The sequence below is a fragment of the Crinia signifera genome, chromosome 4 (assembly GCF_055691185.1).
Source record: "Crinia signifera chromosome 4, ASM5569118v1, whole genome shotgun sequence".
In the NCBI taxonomy this organism is placed as follows: domain Eukaryota; kingdom Metazoa; phylum Chordata; class Amphibia; order Anura; family Myobatrachidae; genus Crinia; species Crinia signifera.
In genome coordinates, this window is record NC_139220.1 from 149,193,284 (window position 1) to 149,212,973 (window position 19,690).

Below are 19,690 nucleotides of genomic sequence, written 5' to 3' on the forward strand. Positions count from 1 at the left end.
ACAATCTGCTTTAGATTTGCACTATATAGTCATTGCTGCCCTGTCCATCTGGGTTCACAAGGTAAAAAAACCTGTGCAATCTGCATGCGATTTTGACTATATAGTCAAAATCTAATGTCAAATCTCACCGTGTGTACACAGCATAAGATTTGGGTGTTATTTTGTTTCTGTGCAGAGTAAATACTGGCTTCAATATAGATATCAATTTGAATGACAAACCCCACCTAAATCTAAGACTCTCTTTGCACATGTTACATCTGCCCCCCTCCCTGAAGTGCACATGGTTTTGTCCATTTTTCAAGTGAATCAGAATTGGGCACATAGTACACATCTCTAACTATTTCACCCTTTACTGCCATTTTCCATTCCTACAAAATACAAATGTATTTGATAGTTTTAGCACAGACATGCCCACAGGAAATCAATAGATGTCTGATTCCAAACAAAATCTAAAGAAAAAATAAAACTACTCTTGCACTTGTAACAGAAGTGTGATAATTCAAGGAGAACTGAAAGACCTGACACATTCTACTAAAAGCAGCGAGAGAAATGCACTTAATTTACATTGATATCATTTGTGACTGCTCTTCATATGCCAAACTCATTTCCAGCACTGCGTACGCTGCTTTTACTGACTTGTTTTTTTTTTTTTAACTGACAGGATTGAAGTTCTATCAGCAAGTCAAATTAGTGAATTATATAAGAAGGCAAATCTATCAGTGTCGGTGCCACGGCTGTCAGGATAAGTTTCCGTCGAAAACAGAATTAATAACTCACATGGAAGGAGCCAGACACCTCGGAGTTCTTCCGGAGAGATCCTTGTGGGATCAGCCGCAGTAAGATTGCCAGACTCAGCATTTACATTTACCATTTGATGATTGCAGAGATTGTAGAACTGCTAACGACTGACGAGGCCCTAACTGCCAACAATCCCTGGTGTCATTTATAGCTACCAGCAACATATTTGTCTCCTTTCACTTTCTCTATAATTGCATGGACACCATATGCAACATGAGCCTCATTTGTTTTTGATTGTTGGTCTAATTAGAAATGACAGTAACACTTTATTATTATTATAAAAAAACTGTATTAGGCAGCATAATAAATTAGGGCAACTATAGATATATAATATATACTGTATGTGTGTGTGTGTGTGTGTGTGTGTGTATATATATATAAATATATTTATATATATATATACATATATACAGTATACACTGTTTGTGTGTGTGTGTGTGTGTGTGTGTGTGTGTGTGTGTGTGTGTGTGTGTATATATATATATTAAAATATTGTATGTGTGTGATATATATATATATATATATATATATATATGTCTCTATCTCTCTTTCTCTCACTGGGCCAGATGTATCAAGCTTCACAAAGTGATAAAATGGAGAGTGATAAACAGCCAGCCAATCAGCTCCTACCTGTCATGTTACAGGCTGGGTTTGAAAAATAACAGGTAAGAGCTGATTGACTTGTTGTTTATCACTCCCACTTTATCACTTTGTGAAGCTTGATACATTTGGCCCACTGTCTCATATGTTTTCTGCCTCAAGGGACGCAACATGTTCACAATTTTTTCTACGTGGCAGGTACTACTTTCCCACCTATGAAAATGATTCCCTCCTGTGCACCCTGTCTGATAGTGAGGACGACATAGAGGCACAAGATCAGGGTGAAGAGATCCCGGTTATTGCAGAAGATCTGTCAAGCCTTGAAGCACTAAAGCAGGCCAGCATATTAAACCAGCTTATACATGACAGGGGATTGAGGAGCTAAATGTATAATATGCACACAACATACTTGTGTGTCTCTTATTAGGAGGATCCTGGGAAATGTTACCTGACTAACTGAAGATGAGAAGAACACTGTGTTACAAAATGAGACAGAATAAAATTTCACATGGCACCAGCAGGTGTTCATCTTTATATAGATCTCTTTTTATTCCATATTTTACCTACTCCTGTAACATGAAGACTGCATGCTGTGTAGGTGTCAGCCGCTCGGGCACGGCACAGGGGAATATGGTGTGCATAGCTGTCAAGATACTTGTCATCTAATTAAGCAAATGAATTCCATATCAGTTCACTACACTAGCTTAATTGCTGTGCTTATATCATTGTAGACAGATATTCAGGCTTAACTAAAATATTCAATGTTTCAGTAATGCTTTGTGAGTTTAGACATTGTGTATGATGTATCATTTATATTATGCACATAATAAATAAATATATATATTCCTTGCAGTGAAATGGGGTCCCTTGGCGATGGGCTGCAAGCTTAAATGCATTGATCAAGTCATGAACTAAAACCCCATTATTTATTTAATTGATTATTTGAATGTTAAGGTAAGTAAGTAAGTAAGTAAGTAAAATTTATATAGCGCACTTTCTCCAGCAGGACTCAAGGCGCTTACAGACATTAAAAAAAAAAAAAAAAACAATGCACATAATACAGAGGATGTTGGAGGTACAGTAACAGACATGTCACAGACAAAAGCCCCTGAGCACACAGTAAGCATAATGCAGGAGTGGTGCAGCATTTTGGATAATAACTTCCATGGGTTGTGTACTCCACCCTGACAAGGTACCAAGTGCGGCAGCCATTTTAGGCGCTCTGCGTAGGATTACCCTGGGTGAAATAGAATACCCCTAAAAGAAACTACCCAAAATGGATGATTTCAATGTATACTCAGGTCCATGTATTTTTCATCCCATTCACAAGTGCACCAGATGAGGCAGCCATGGAGGGCGCACTACGAAGGTTAAACTGTAAGGGGCGAGCCATACAAGGACCCAATGCATATATTGGAAAGCAAATACTTCTGTAGTAGTATGATAAACCCTGCACAGAAACATCCACGTGATCCACATCCTGTCCGCGGAGATACCATCTGAGGCAACCAGCTTGGTGCACTGCATAGGTCAGCGCTGGCAGGGTGTGCAATCTGCGGAGGTACACAATACAGGAAAAAGCACAGGGTGGGGTTGATGTGTGCTGCAGGAGAGGAGGGGGGGGAAAGAGAAAAGACATGAACACACATTTGCAGGGGACTGACACTTTTACAAGGGATTGATGGGTGAAGTGTTGGTGCATAGGCTGACCCTGCTGCTTCCCCTCACAGCTCCATGCTCACCATGAGGGGTAGGGCTGGGGGTAGTCCAGGTGTTCTCAGCCGTAGGGGTGGTGGGCCTGGTCCACTCATGGCAAAGGTGAGTTGAGGCCACATGATATTCCTGAGTTTTTTGGGTATAATGCAGTCCTTCAGCAGTAATGATGGTTTGTTCTTTGCCTTCTGGTTTCCTTCGGGTTAACGCGGGTATAACGCTGCTATTAATTTTAAGATGACCCTTTATAACTAGACCCTTCAGATACTAGACCCCCTAACGTCCTAAAGGACTGACGTCCCAAACTATACTCAATATATAAGCCTAAAACAAACATATGTCCATCCTGAATTAGCTGCCCCTCCCAGCTAATTCAGGATGGACATATGTTTGTTGTAGTGAGTGCTGGGCCCCCTGTGTTTGTATTTACTAAGTTGAGCATCAGACTTATATGCAAAAACATGGCAATCTTTTGCCTCTAGTAATAGTGGGGGTCACAAGCATATTCACCCATCCTTGCAGTTTATGACACCGGCAGTCGACGGTTCCGTTTCAGCTGGAAGCCTTTCTCACAGATTGACCCGGTCAGTCTGTGAGAAAGGCTTCCAGCCGAAATGGAACCGTCGACTGCCGACTGCTTGTGTCATAAACTGCAAGGATGGGTGATTATGCTTGTGACCCCCACTATTACTAGAGGCAAAAGATTGCCATGTTTTTGCATATAAGTCTGATGCTCAACTTTATGGATTAAATAAATTGTGCCATACTGGACTTTAAAAAGGATCAAGGAGTGCTATCTTCTATGTATCTTTGGATACACAGTTTTCATACACACACACACACACACACACACACACATATACATGGAGTCTATACAGCGGCCAACGTTTTTATCAAGACCTTGCTTGGTCCTAATAAAAGAGCTGAAAGCTCTGAAACGTTGCCCACAATACAGAGTCTGCTTCTTTTTTTACTTGAGCAGACCAGTCATCAGAGTGCCGCACATTTATAGCTGAATATTATTCCTAACACAATGGGCACCGGAGCATTTGTGTTCTCTGTTTCACTGGAGTGCTGGATTTTCCACAAGGAATGTAATAATTTATGGTTATACGATCTGCTCAGACAATGTCAGCAAAAGAAGCAGCCTCGCAGGACTAATCTGTACAAGGGTAGAGAGTCACACTATCAGACTGATGCATGTATTATAGATAACAATTGTGACAAATAAGCAGCATCTGTCTAACATTGTTATATCACTATATTACTATACCTCCATATCTTGAAGGCTGGAAAAAAAGGGTACCAAAAAAAAAAAAAAAACACAAAATTTATAACAATAAAGCTGATTCAGCAGTCATGCGAGTTTTTTTTTATTTTTTATTACACAAATGATTCCAGTACAATCATAAGCAGTAATAGAGCATAACACATAACTATCTGATTAATACATCTGGACTAGCATGTTCTTATTGTATCTAGCATTAAAATATCAATTGGCATAACTGACCGGTTTTCTTTTTTGGATTCATGTAATTCTATTATAGCTCTAAGCCATAATATGATTATTATATTTATATTATATGTGAATTCTATGATAAGTGTAAGGTAGGGTCAATGATATACTGTAAGTATGTTCAAAGGTCTTCTGAAGATGCTACCCTGCATTGTTGCTAGGTTTCAGATCTTGCTGTGTCATAGGTGTGGAAATGGAGCTTCTAAGCATTTCCATAACACGCTGGACATCTGGCCCCATTAAGACTTTTTAAAGCTAGTTTGTAGGCTTGCTGGTCTTGCCCTTAAACTTTTAGCCCAGTAGATAAGATCCAAAGTTTTTAATGGTCAAAACTTTAGTTACACTCCAAGGTTCATATATGGTGTCTGACAATGCAGCTATTTTATTGCAGGAGCATCATATACAGAAATGTATACCTTTTTTACCTACAGCCTCCCCAACATTTAGAGAAACCTAGAGTGGCCTGGTGGGGACTTGATACTTAAGGCCTAATTCAGAACTGATCGTAGGACAAATTTGTTCTTAAAATAGACAAAACCATGTGCACTGCAGGTGGGGCTAATGGAACGTGTAGAGCGCATTTGATTTAGGTGAGATATTTTGTTTCTTTGCACGGTAAATACTGTATGCTTTATTCTTACACAGCAATTTAGATTTCAGTTAGAACACACCTCACCCAAATCTAAGGGTGGCCATGCACTCACAGATTTATCTGCAGATCTGTCTGGTTCTAACAAAAACTTGGTTATGGATTAGAGCAAATGACAGTTGACCATTTGCTTGGAAATGCTGGAAAACTGACAAACTGTCACTCATCCATAACCATGTTTTTGTTCCAACCAGCCAGATCTGAAGAAAATCTTACTAGTGTATGGGCACCTGAATTCTCTAAGCACGTTACATCTGCCCCACCTGCAGTGCACGTGGTTCTGTACATTTTGATACAAATTTGTCCTGCGATCAGATCTGAATTAGGCCATTAGTACTTCTATGATTTCTCTTTAATGTGGGTAGAGATGGGTCATTTTGAAGAAAAATTCTTCTGGTAAATCAGACATCTTTCTTTGGTATTCTGCCCATGTTTGCCTCCTAACTTATATTGTTTTTCAGGGTGTCAAAGTTTATTATAAACTAGAGTTTAGAGGGGAATGGTGACATACTGCTTTGGACTCAAAGGTCACGCAATGTCTGAATTTTGGAAACCATGCGCTATCCCACATCAGAGATACGAAGGCCCAACTTTGTATTTTCAATGAGGTTTCTTAAACTAGTTGTAGCTTATAAAATGCCACTATAAGCCAGACACTTAGAATTATGTACATACCCATGTAGGAAAAGAAACATAATAAAAGAGCAGATAAAACAGAATTTGAGAGGCAGTTAACAAAATGTCTCTCCTCTAGTTATTCAGACGGTCTCACCTAAGGGATTTCAGATTTTTATTGGTGCGTATAGGAAATAAATATGCCATAGGGTGCTGATGCAATTTTATATGCCAGTAGTTTTTAACAGAAGACACTGGCCTACAACTAAATACACTACTATATTTGATGGATTTAGACCAGTTCAATTTAGAGATTATATTTGTTGCTATACCTTCTCAGATTGTTTGATTATATTTTTGCTATACCTTCTCAGTTTGGTACACATAATGGTCAATTTATTTCTGATCCAGTTTCCAAATCTATAGATAAATATTTGCTTACAATTTGTCAGTTCTTTGGTCATATGTCTTCAATTACCAAGCTTTACACTGGACGTATGTGGTGTGGGATTGCCAAGTGCAATTTGTTGGATAGATGAACCAAACTGAAGTGAGCTCACCGTTTCTGCAAGGTCCTTTATGTCGGGACTGATATTCACAAAAACACATGCCTGAAAATCAAAGAAACACAATAGTGAAAATATAATTGTGTGTAAAAAAATGAAACTGGTAGTATCTGTGTGTGTGAGACACCTCCTAGGGTCTGTGAGGTTTTGAAAGAGATGTAAAATAGACATTGCGGCTTTAAATTAGTCTCTTAACTATTCCAAACATGTCCACCTCTTTAGGTGGTGCTCTGCCAATTCCCCAAAGATTTAAATAGTAATTTTTTATTGTACTGTAGTACAGGTTGAATCCCCTATCCGTGCATCCCGTATCCGAATTATTCCAAATAACGTGGATTTTTTTGAACAATTCAAATCCCCCCCCCCCCCAACCCTTTTTTTTATACTTACCAAGTCCCCCGGCGTCCATGGCAGGCCTTTAGCATCCTCTCCAGCGTCTCCAGTGGTCCCAGGAGTACTTTGCGCGAGTGCGCCCGCGCCGGTGACGTCACCGGCGCGCCTGGAAAATCGCACAAAGCACTCCTGGGACCGCCGGAGACGGTGCTGAAGGCCTGCTGTGGACTCCTGGGGACAACTTGGACGCCTAGGGACCACCGGGCACCACCAAGGGACAGGGAAGTATGCCTAAAAAAATGTGGTAATTGGGATATGTCTCCTTTAAATGTATAGCGACGGACGATTGACCAGGTAGCCAGCAATTTCCAATGGGTCTCCACCAACAACCCATTGGAAATTGCTGGCTACCTGGTCAATCGTCTGTCGCTATACATTTAAAGGAGACATATCCCAATTACCATCTAAAAGCACATCCAGTGGTAATATGCTCTCTAACATGTTTTTATTGCATTAATGGATTTCCATATGTATTTTTTATACTGTATTAAAATAACTCTTAATTTTATACATTGAGTATATTTATTCACTAATAACAGCCGGCGCTGGTACATCTGCATTCTTTTTGGTACCAGTTTTTATTGGGGCTGACAACCCCCATACCAGCTGCCAGTTAGAGGCGCGCTCCTCCCAACTTTCTCTTTTTTCCATATATTTATAAAGTAGAGTTTAAGACAATAGAACAGTGATGGCTAACCTTGACACTCCAGCTGTTGTTGAACTACACATCCCAGCATGTCCTGCATCAGTTTTAGCATGGCCAAATAGCAAAACTGTAGCAGCAGTGATGGCTAACTGTAGTTAGCCATCACTGCCCTAGAAGAAGCATTAAGAACAGGTAGGTCTGAACATCACTGTTGCCAGCTTTGCTAATTCTGGTGATAGAGTCTTGATTTTTTGCCAGGAATGTTTGGAGGTATGTACTGCTTCATGGTTTTCATAATACAGTATACAATAAAAAAAATAGCAAAAATTGCAATTTAAGGGACAAATTAGAAATGGACACTTTAAATCAACTGGGCTAAGATTACAATATCCCTGCACTGCAGTGGCATCATTACTTGAAGCGCAGACCACACCAGGTGTTGACAAATTTGGAGCGAGAGCTGCAAGATATTATCACACTGCAACACCAGGCTCCTGATCACTAAGGAGGAGCTGGCAGTGTGGGAGAAGGGTCATAACTATGACTGTGGTCCATGCTGCTGCAAAGAGCCAAGAATGCCTGCAGTCACCCACACTGTAGCCTTGTACACACACATCAATTTGCTTTTGATTCAATGTTAGATTCGATTTTCTATTAGATCTGACATTAGATCTTTCCATTTGATTTGGCATTATATATGTACTTTTGCATTAGATATCGAATTCGATATACATTCATGGTACATTGTACACATTTGATTTACTAGATCGAATTCGATATTTCCTTGGCTGCACAGTAGATTTTTCTTTTTGATCTTGTGAAAACGGGAGCACGCATCGAATCGAATGTAGATCAAAAGTGACACAAAAACCATTCGATTTCGTTTAGGATTCGATTAGATTTTGCTTCTTTAAGCAAAATCAAATCGAAAATAGGGAAAAAATCAATGCATGTGTACAGGGCTTAATATCTATTTGACAAGTGCCTGCAGTGATGCTAGCAGTGCATCCAGCATGATAGAGTGCATAGGGCATGAGTCAGCAGCACAGAAGAGGAGCAGGTGTCAGTAACTGAGGGGATTGTTGCAGCTATGCATGCAACCCTATCTGGGTTGACCTCTCTGAGACTTTCGAACTCTGAGGCCTATGTAGAAAAGCCATCCTGTCTGCACCTGCTAGCCCTCCCTCTCGTCCATACTTCTATAAAGTAGGTACTACTGTGTGGTATTCTGTGTATAAGGTGTACCACTACTTTGTGGCAAAATGTTCAAAAGGGTCAGTAATATTGTGAGGCATTATGTGGTATTAATGTGTGGACACACCCTTCCCCGCAAGACCATGCCTCGTTTTTTGCTGTGTGTTGTCCCTATTTAGTCTACAAAATTGAATAAAGCATGAAAAATTTGTTTAAATAATAAAATAATCTCCCTGTGTTTTGCTTTAAATTTATAGAATAAATGATTTATAGCTAGTCAAAGCCAGATGCTTGTCCGTAAACTTTAGTCCTAGACCATAGTCCTAGTCCTACAAGGTTCAATATTGGGATCCACCTTGTTTAATATATTTATTAATGATCTATGTAATGACATAGTGGGTAAGATTGCAATATTTGCATACGAAACACAAAAGTGAGTAAGGAAATTTACTCAGGAGAGGATATAGAGACACTACAAAGTGACTTAATTAAACTGGAAAGGTGGGCGGAAACGTGGAAAATGTAAAGTAATTCATTATGGTAATAAAAACAAACAAGCTACTGTACTTATAGACTAAACAGAGTTAATATAGGGAATTCTGCAGTGGAGAAGGACTCATCATAGATAATAAATTGAGTAATAGTGCACACTGCTCAAGTGGCAAGCATTAAAAGGGGAATGGATTCAAGGGATGCCAATGTGAGAGTGGCTTTTTTACAAGGCATTGGTTAGACCACACTTGGAATATTGTGTTCAGTTCTGGGCACCGCACCTTAAAAAGGACATAAATGAATTGGAACAGATACAGAGAAGGGCGACTAAGCTAGTAAAAGGTCTCAAATCACTAGAATACAAAGATAGGCTAACCAGGCTGAATATGTTTTCACTGAAGAGTTATGATTAGCATGTTCAAATGCAGCATTGGGAATCATAAGGAACTGCAACATGATTTGTTCAGTAACAGGGCTGTAGGTAGGACACGCGGGCATGTTTTGAGGCTCGACAAAAAAAATCCCTACTGAATTAAGAAGAGGATTCTTCACCAATAGAGCGGTAAAAATCTGAAACTCGTTGCCGGTGGGGGTGGTTACGGCAACTACTTTTAATGAATTTAAATCAAAACTGGATACATTCTTGGCCACTAAAGGAATCATATAGATATGACTTACTCAAGTCAGTAGTTACAAGTCCTATAGGTTGAGTTAGCTGGTCTAATGTCTTTTTTTTAACCTTAATTACTATGTTACTTATTTCAGTCCTGATCTGAGGCTCAGATAGTAGGGATGCCAATCCCATGGCATTTTTTCAGTCCCGGAATTTGGGGTTAAAAAATGCCCATTCCTGGGATTGGCTTCCCTAATAAAATAAAAAATGCCCTGGCCATCCTTCATATCTACCTTTATGGCAGGGTGTGGGCAGAAGCAATGCTGTTGCTGCTTGAGGCGCTTCTGGGAGCCGGGCCGGGCAACGATGCTGTGGGCGGAGCTGCTGTGCCATCTGTGCTGCATGACCTCTTACTGTCACGCTGTGCAGTGCCGCAGGCCGGGCATTGAGAACAGAAAAACTGTGGTAGCACAGAGGATTGTGCCAAGAAAGATGTTACGCTATATGAGTGCACACTATAAAGAAGTTCTTATTCTTACTTTTGTTCACTGTATTGAAATGATGAGTTCAGTAAAATGTAACTTTTAATAAACATTCTTTAAAAGATTCCCCTTTGTCTTGATTCCTTTTTATTCTTGTAGGAACAGAAGAGGATTGTTTCTTTATAGGTGAAATAAAGAGTTTAAAATCATATACATATAAACATGGTGCTCATACAAAGAAATGAGATAGTGTAAAGAGTAGAGTATTAAAAAAGAAGTCAGAGCCCGTTGTCTGCTGCACTATATTTGATGATTGGAAGTATCTCTAGGGTCTGTTGTGTCTGTGCACTGTTGCCTAGGTTGGCTTACAGCCCAATTTACTACTTTCAATGTATCTTATGTGCGGATAGGTGCTAGTAAACAACTTTTAATTTTTCAATAATTGTCAATTGTTCAACATAGCATTTTCCTCTTCTAGAGAGAGGTGTGTGTTGGATTCTGATTTAGATTTTAGCTCTGGTAGACCTTGGAATTGTGTTGTCCCAGTTGGTGTTTTTTTAGGGGAGGGGATTCTACTGGTTATTAATTTCTGTGTGTAGTTTTTACTCGCACTTGTCACTTTAGGTATTCCTTTATTTTTATTTTAGGATTTTCTACCAGTAGTGACTTACACTTCCCCGTCTGGGTGGGTGCTGGTATTAATTTTGCTTAGGTGCTCAGGTGCTTTGGTTGTAGGTTTTATATGTGGCAACCTGTATTATTAGATATTGTCCCTTGTTTATTCTGGGATTATTCTTCCTTTTAGCAAGGATTTGCACTTCCCTGTCTGGGTGAGTGCAAGCACCAATCTTCTATGTGTGTCTACTGATTTATATTTTCATCATAGAAGTATGTTTTTATTTTCACACTTATTTATATATGAATTCACAGGTTGATTCTCTGGACCTGTTTACTTCACAGCGTATATATTTGTGTTGCTTTTGCAATTAGAATGCAATTCTGATATTTTTTCTCGTTTCTGTGTGTAGTTTTTACTGGTACACGTCACTTTTTTTGGAAGGGTTTTTTTTTTTGGTGTCATATATATTTATTGAATTTTATTACAAATTTGTTTTTATATGAATTACAAATTTGTTTTTACATGAATTGTATGCAACAGCCTGTGGGGCTGGGTATTTTCCCCTTTTGTTTATTATCGGGGTTTATTATAGTGTGCACTCATATAGCGTAACATCTTTCTTGGCACAATCCTCTGTGCTACCACAGTTTTTCTGTACACCCCAGTTACCATTGAGTGGCACCCCCGCAAGTGATATTAAAATAGCGGGCAACACGGGTCCAAATAACACTAGTGACCCATCTAGAGTGTGCAGACAATCTTCCTACCCGTCCTTTCCCCATTATTTGAACGGGCATTGAGAACAGCCAGGCAGCGTCTAAGCAAGTGCTCAGATACTGCCCGGCATTAGACTGCGCTTGCGCAGTCTATTCTCGAAATCCCAGGATTGGAAATCCCAGCTTTTTTGGGGCCAAATCCCAGGATCCCACCGATCTTGATCCCGGGATTGGCCACCCTATCAGATAGATACTGCTACACTAGTGTAGCATTGCTTCTGTCACACACTCCCGCAGTGCAGGAGTCTCTTACCAGGTCCGGTCCCAGGGATGGTGCGGGCGGCGGCAGCAGGACAGGACTCTGGCGTTCCGGGGTCTGCGGTCCAGGCAGTGTATTCCTCGTCGGCGGCAGAGGTCCTCCTGCAGCGCCGGCGGGGACAGCGGACAGGCGGCTTCCGGGTTGACGGGCGCGCGCGCCGCTCTAGCTTAGATTTAAAGCTACAGGCAGGAAATTAACCCGATAGCCTGCAGGGATAAAAGGAAGTCCCTGGCAGGCAATCGGGGGCAGAGTATAGGCTCACACCTGCTCCAGCGTTGTTGTAGTATTGTGCTTAACCCTCTCATTAAATCTGACCCCGGCTTGTTCTCCTGACCACTCTTCCGTAATTCCCCTGTGTTTGATCCGTGCTCCAAGTGTTTGACCTCCGCGTGTTAGGGACTATTCTTCAGCCTCATCCCACTGTACTGCGAACTGTGCTCCTCTGTGTATGACCCGGCTTGGCTTTGGACTACTCTGTATTATCCCCTGGTGCCTGCTTGTCCATCCTGATCTCGACCCGGCAAGACGACCACGTTTTCCATGATCCCTATCCCTACTACCAACTCATACGGGAAACCTGACCAAGGGGCCGCAACCGACGTGTCGGGTGCCGCTGAATCCCAAATCCCGCTTGGAGGGGTCACTGGCAGAAAACCCCCGGCACGGTTAGACTCCGCACCCCTGTGTCAGGTTGAGCCAATTCCCGAGTTGGTAGGAACGGTACGGGATTGTGACAGCTTCACCCAAAGTACTAGACTTAAGTATGAGCTTTTACGGCTCCAAACATTAACAAGTGTTGAAAAAAAAATCTTTAATATTGTGGACAAGTACCAAGGATGAATGATAAAGGGATTGGCAAACTATCTCCCCCTAATGTTTTGTTACTGCAGTGAAATTGTGTAAAATACTGTATTTTGGACTTTATTATAAATAATTCAAAAGATTCATAAATTTTGATCGTTTACCTTAGCCTGGCCACTGAGCGAGGGCTGCAGGAGATGGGTGAGTTTGGAGTTCCTGTAGGGCACATGCAGGGAGTTTTTCTTTAATGCTGTAAAAACCTGTCAAGTCAATATCTTACAGTCAATAATACAGCATTTCTATTTGTTATATAAATAACATAATGGAAAAATATACTGCACATCCCCATATTAATTTGCAATATAAATAACTCAGTATATCTAGATGTCACACTAAACCATGTTTCACGGCACTGTTACTTAAGTTACAGTCTAAGCATGGTTTATACTAAACAAAAATTGCTGTAAAAACCCAGTTTTGGGGGTTTTACCGCATTTTGAAATGCACTAAAGTCCCTCCAGGCGGGGCTCCGCTCCGGGGGTTATGCCAGCTCTAGCTGGCCGTAACCCCATAGAAGTATATCAAAAAAGGGGGCAAGGGGTTGGGGAAGTTAGTTCTGCACAAGGATATTGATTGAATATTGGTTAGTTCCCCAGTTTATCATTGCTATGCTGCAATTGCAATGGATACATATATGGGGGTGCTGCCAAAGACAATGGGTATGGTACAAAAAAAGAGACAGAAAAGGATTGTCTTTTTGGCTGGCGCACTAGAAAGAAGAATGAATATTATTTAAAAATTAACTTTTAATGATATTGATAAAAAGAAGGCCATTAAAGTGAAATATAAGCTACATACATGACTGACAAAAACATTGAACAATTATTAAAAATGCATGTGCTGTGTGTGTGTCTTATGTTGATGGGTCGTGGCGTGAAATTCCTCCTCTTCACTACAACAAGTCGTGAATTATATCTTGTTTTTTGCAATAGATGTTGCGTTCAGGTACTTTTCAGGGGAGATTGGATGGGTGATCTGACCATGTGTGTGCAGTCAGAAACCTCTATTGAATTCCAATTAATCCTTGATTGTGTACCCTGAAGCCGTGACTGTTCGAGTGTATGCTCCAATGGGGGATTGGATGGGTGATCTGACCATGTGTGCGGTCGGGCACCTCTATTGGGTTCCAATTAATCCTGGGTCGTGTGTCCTCAGAGTGTGTCACTGTTGTACACTATTATAAGGAAAATAAGGATGGTGTATATGCAGCGCTTTGCTTCACTGTAACAACACCTATATAAGTGGACGTAATTATTGTAATATGCAGAAGTATAATTACGTGCTATACACGAGTGATTATAGGGAGGATTGCATGGGTGATCTGACAATATTTATAGTCGGATCCCTCTATTCAAGATTGCATGGGTGATCTGGCGGTGTGTACAACCAGGTCCCTCTATTCATTGGCAATTAATCCTTTCCTGAGGCCGGAACTATTCAGGTGTATGCTCCAATTGGGTGTTTTTGTGGAAGAGATTGGATGGGTGATCTGACCGTGTGTGCGGTCGGGCACCTCTATTTGGGTTCCAATTAGTTCTGGATCGTATGTCCTGAGAGTGTGTTACTGTTATACACCATTTAGGAGAATGAGAATAGTGTACATGCAGCACTCTGCTTTACTGAGAAATCACTTATTAAGCAAACGTGATTTTTATATTAAACACAAGTATAATTTCGTGCTTTACACAAGTTATTGTAGGGAGCATTGCATGGGCGATCTAACAATATTTATAGTCGGATCCCTCTATTCAGAAATTGCATGGGTGATCTGGTGGTGTGTACGACCAGGTCCCTCTATCAATTTGCAATTTGTCCTTTTGGACGGTGGGTATTGGGGTAAGCGGCTGTTATGATATATTGGACGGACTTACGTTAGTCTGATAATTGCAAATCTATAATTGATACAATTAGTTGGTGTACAATTGTTGTAGTCTGTAGGAGTATCACGTTATTGATTTAGAGTGTGTACCATGCGAGTGATTATTCGTAAAGTTATTTTGTGTTACAGTCACTCGCTTATTTGGGGTACCAATAGAAAAGTCTCAGGAGAAGTTTTTCTGTTAAGTTACAGATTCGGTTGCGGGGACGGGGTTATGTTTTACAATTCCAATGTTGGTTACACAATATCTAATCGTCCGGTGCTCTATTTATCAGAGCACATGTCGCATTTGACTGGGTACAGACGAAGAGATTTATGTGCTGTCTCTGCCTGCTATGTCAACTGGTCTGCTAGGTTTCAGACCTCATTCCCTGTTGGTAATAGGCAAATGTAGGCGACATATAGCACAGTGCGCTCCTGAATTGGGCATGCACTTGTTTTTCGCTAAGCGGTACAATCTGCTATACAGTATGTGGGCTACAGCGCTGCTCTGAGACCCACCAATTATACATGCGGTCTGTGCGCTGTCAAAAATTTACCGGCATAGGCGATATACGGTATACATCCAAATTGGATAATTGTAAAAACCCCCGCTAGGTAGTTTTGTACTGGTTGTGATTTGTGCGGCACACCGCAAGATAAGTGACTCTTGGGTCCCGCTGAGCAATATAATTGCTGTGTGAGATAGTAATGCTAATTATAGCTTGTGCGGCACATATCTAGGGTAGACAATTGTACAGCCCCGCTGAGCGGTGCGTTTGCACTGTATTGATAATTATAGCTAGTGCAAGTACACGTCTAGATTTAATAATCGTTAGAATTCCGCTGAGCGGTGTATTACTGTGCATGAGAATTGTGCTGGTTATAGCTTTCCTATGTAGGGCTAAGCGAACCTCTGCTGAGCGGTATATTAATACTGCACAAAGGTTGTGCTGATTTACGATTTCAGCTCCATAAGACTACACAAATCATTAACTAATACGATAGTAATGCTAATTATAGCTTGTGCGGTACTTATCTAGGGTAGACAATTGTACAACCCCGCTGAGCGGTGTGTTTGCACTGTATTGATGATTACAGCTTAGTGCAGGTACACGTCTAGATTCAGTAACCGTTAGAACTGCCGCTGAGCGATGTATTACTTTGCATAAGAATTATGCTGGTTATAGCTTTCCTATGTAGGACTAAGCGAACCTCCGCTGAGCGGTATATTGATACTGCACAATGGTTGTGCTGATTTCCGATTTCAGCTCCATGAGACTACACAAATCATTAATTAATACACAATCTTGACACACATTGCTACAGCACGTGCATACTGGCCAACGCGCGTTTCACATATGGCTTTTTCAAGGCCTCCAGTGTGGGGCTGGAGGGATTCGCCTACACAAGGAATGAAAAGGGTGTGTGGAAAAAAAAAACTGCCCTGTGAAAACAGAGCCAAGTTGGTGGTCTGGGAGTTAGACAGTCCAGGTTGGGACTGTGCAATCAGAGACCAGCATGTGATTGGAAGCCATTGAAGGCTAGTAAGCCAGGTTCTTGCCTGCAGGAGAACCAGAAAATGCATTTGGAAACAGTGACAGCTGGCATGTTTTTGCAACAGAAATAACTACTTGTCATAATTACTTGGCATAATGTGTACAGGGGACGTTACTGTATGGAAGATGGTGGGTTATGGTATTAGGGATAGGGTAGTATTCTCTGTGTAGTAGTTTGGTTTAAGGTGTTATGTTAGATTAGGGGTTTTGGTTAGGGAATTAAGCTTGGTGCTGCAGTCTGGGTCTGGGTTAGATAAGGGGCATGGGTAAGGGTATTATAGAACATACAGTGTTATGGATTGTTTGAGGGAGGAGGGCCCCAAACCAGTATCTTGCCTAGGGCCCCATGAAGTCTAAATCCAGCTCTAATATATCTTAAAAAGCATGAGAGATTACCCTTGCACTTTCCTGAATCTAGAGCGCTCACAAAGTGCCAGCGATGTGCGCCCGTGATTAAGCATGGGAGATTTTATTTAAGCAAGTAAATTAAGAAAGGGGGATTTCAGTCAAGCAAGTTAATGCAGATCGCCCACTACACAAAAAAACAGCAATTTGACTAGATTTATCCATCAGGCTGGTTATACATCTCCTGGCAACAGCGATGCGCGGGGCAGTGCATCGCTATTGCTATGGGCCCTACACACACAGCGAAGTGTTTCATTTCTAAGAAATCTAGTCAGATCGCTTAGAAAATAGCCCTTTATCGCTATGTGTGTAAGCCTCATTAGTTTGTTTTGTTTTTATTTTGCATTTCACATAACAACCTGGCAGAATTGTTTCTGCTATAGATTGTATATCTTAACCAAATTTCTGAAGAATGAAATCCTTTAATTGCACAGGAAGAGCTGCGACTGGGACATTTCGGAGATGAAAGGTCTATGTTGTTAAGAGATCTTGTGAAGATACTCTGTAAAATAGAGCCTTGGCAGAGAACATTGTACAGCATACAGTATACAGTATCTGATTTTTCTGACATGATGTCTGCTACGAAACCCGCTGAAAAACACAAAGTCTTCTGAGAACTGTTGGCAAGTAGATAAAAAGTATTTCGTGTCCATTGTGCAATACACAACTTCTTTCATTAGTGACATTTGTTTTGAACATGCACTCAAGACAACAAAACACAAAAAAAAGCTTCAGTACAAGTGCTCTCCTGGCCTTTCTCTCTCTATGTGTGATTTTTTATTTATGTTGCTTTGTTTCCATGGTAAGGGAATTACCTTATGAAGATGCAGACAGCTGGGCTTGTGACTAGATGGCACTATTTGTTAATGTAAAAGTACAATTTGCAGACATTGTGTTCCGTGTCAATTGTTGTGATGAGAATCTGTCATTGTGAATATTTCATTCATTTTATTAAATGGATTATTATGATGAATTAGACAAGAATTTTTTAATTGCTAAAATTAAATAATGTACTATCCATAAAATTTGGTATAACAGTATAGGTATGATTTCTAAAGTAATGTGGTATTGCTAAAAACTGTTTTTGAGGGATCTGATTGTTTTACAACCATATGATTTAAAATATGGGTACTTGTTTCCTAGAACGGCCACAATCGTGAGTGATCGTGGCTCTTAATTAAGGGACACGATCCTCACGATGTGGCCGATTTTTTACAATTTTTTCATACTTTGAATGACAGAAATCGGGTCAATCGGTCGGTCGCGACCAATTAAAATCGGCCGCGATGCGACCGACCGATTGACCCGATTTTTCCATAGACTTCAATGTTAAAAAATCTTTTAACATTGAAATCGGGAGGATCGCGTCGGTCTTGTGCCATTATAATGGCACAAGATGAGATGGACTTGATTAAGTCCATCTCACATAGGGTAAAATGATAAAAAAGGTGAAATGGCCCAATATGACCCATTTCACATTTTTTATGTGCCCGCCATGACCCCACGATAGACGTCAACCCGAAGCGTGGCGAGCGCAGCGAGCCCGCGAGGGGCGGCGGTGCGCGTCCTCCGACCTTTTCATTCCCCTACTATCCACTAGGGCGTGGAGTGAGAATAGAATAGTGTGGCGAGCGCAGCGAGCCACCGAGCCCGAAGCGTGGCGAGCGGACGCGTATACCTGTGAAGTTAGACGCGTCCCCTCGCGGGGCTCGCTGCGCTCGCCACGCTTCGGGCTCGGTGGCTCGCTGCGCTCGCCACACTATTCTATTCTCACTCCACGCCCTAGTGGATAGTAGGGGAATGAAAAGGTCGGAGGACGCGCACCGCCGCCCCTCGCGGGCTCGCTGCGCTCGCCACGCTTCGGGTTGACGTCTATCGTGGGGTCTAGCCCACTTAGTAACATTTGGGGGGGCAATTGAAACAAATCTGGTGAAAAAAAAAAAAAATCGGGTGAAAAATCGGTCGGTCGGATCGGTCGCATCGTATGCGACCAATTCGCATGCGATGCGATCGATCCGATTTTTTATCTTACGACCACAACGATCTAAATCGTTGTGGCCGTGCTAGGAAACAAGTACCAAAATATGTATACCATATATACTTGAGTATAAGCCTACTTTTTCAGAACATTTTTTATGCTGAAAAAGCTCCCCTCGGTTTATACTCGAGTGAGGGTCCCACTTGAGTCAATAAGTTTTCCCAGTTTTTTGTTGTAAAATGAGGTGCCTCGGCTTATATTCGAGTCGACTTATAGTCAAGTATATACGGTAATTTACTAAACACAAGACCTTAATCATAAACTCCCCTGTTGACAAGGGAAGAAACACAGGGTATTCAAACAGCTCTACTGGTGTCATGTATATATGAAATACCGCCTGTCGGCTAAAAAAGCCAGTGAAAAACCCCATGTTGACCTTTTCACTGTCGACCTTGCCCATGCCTAATGACCCGTCGACCTTTTAGCATGTCGGCCTAGTGGTGTCGACCTAATGACTGTCGATCAACTTTTATGGTCGACCAATTGACCCGGTGTGATATGCAGTTGAGTGTGACGGAGAAAAATAGAACTAAAAATGTTCAAAAAAGTTAAAATAAAACATCTTGGGCATACCACAATGGATTACTGCAGGGGACTGGGCTTCCATAATGCACATATTTTCATGAGTAGGTCAAGTTAAAAGACAAAGTTTGGTTGAAGTTTATAAAGGCAAGTACCTGTCCCAGTGCTGTGAGAGACTTGTTAATTGATGCAGCCTCCACCAAGCGCTGGCCTGTAGCTTCTGTCTTAGATATTCTTTCTGAACCAGCCAAGTCACACAGTGTGAGTGTAGCACTAGATATGACTCCTGAGATGCTGTCAATGCCATTTACGTTTAAGATCACCATCAGATGAGAGCGTGAGCTGGGAGAATACAAAGTTTTTACAAATTGTACAATTTGTTTCATCAAAACTGGTAAACTTCAGAGTTGTGGCATTCGTGGATCCAAACTAGTTTCTGTATGCAGAGCTGCCAGTATCTATGGGGTGCATGGGTCTGGGACGGATATTAGACAGCACTTACATCGACAGCCATTA

At 41.2% G+C, this 19,690-nt stretch overlaps 2 protein-coding genes across 5 annotated transcripts in view; one reads left to right on the forward strand and one right to left on the reverse strand.

The window, feature by feature from the left end:
* Window positions 1-2,242, forward strand: part of ZNF277 (zinc finger protein 277) — an 80,957-nt gene extending 78,715 nt beyond the window's left edge. Inside the window, exons 11-12 of the mRNA XM_083182742.1 lie at window positions 662-836; window positions 1,597-2,242. Of these exons, the coding sequence (XP_083038868.1) occupies window positions 662-836; window positions 1,597-1,783 (362 nt within the window). The 3' untranslated portion in view covers window positions 1,784-2,242. The remainder of the gene's footprint in view (window positions 1-661; window positions 837-1,596) is intronic.
* A 2,275-nt stretch (window positions 2,243-4,517) lies between these two features.
* Window positions 4,518-19,690, reverse strand: part of LOC146074532 (kinesin-like protein klp-3) — an 84,223-nt gene continuing 69,050 nt past the window's right edge. For 3 of the 4 annotated variants that reach the window (XM_083182746.1, XM_083182744.1, XM_083182743.1), the window contains 3 exons: window positions 19,330-19,516; window positions 12,897-12,992; window positions 4,518-6,502 (listed from right to left, as the gene is read on the reverse strand). In XM_083182746.1, coding sequence (XP_083038872.1) covers window positions 6,362-6,502; window positions 12,897-12,992; window positions 19,330-19,516 — 424 coding nt within the window. In that variant the 3' untranslated portion in view covers window positions 4,518-6,361. The remainder of the gene's footprint in view (window positions 6,503-12,896; window positions 12,993-19,329; window positions 19,517-19,690) is intronic. The other variant, XM_083182747.1, reaches the window with a different exon arrangement.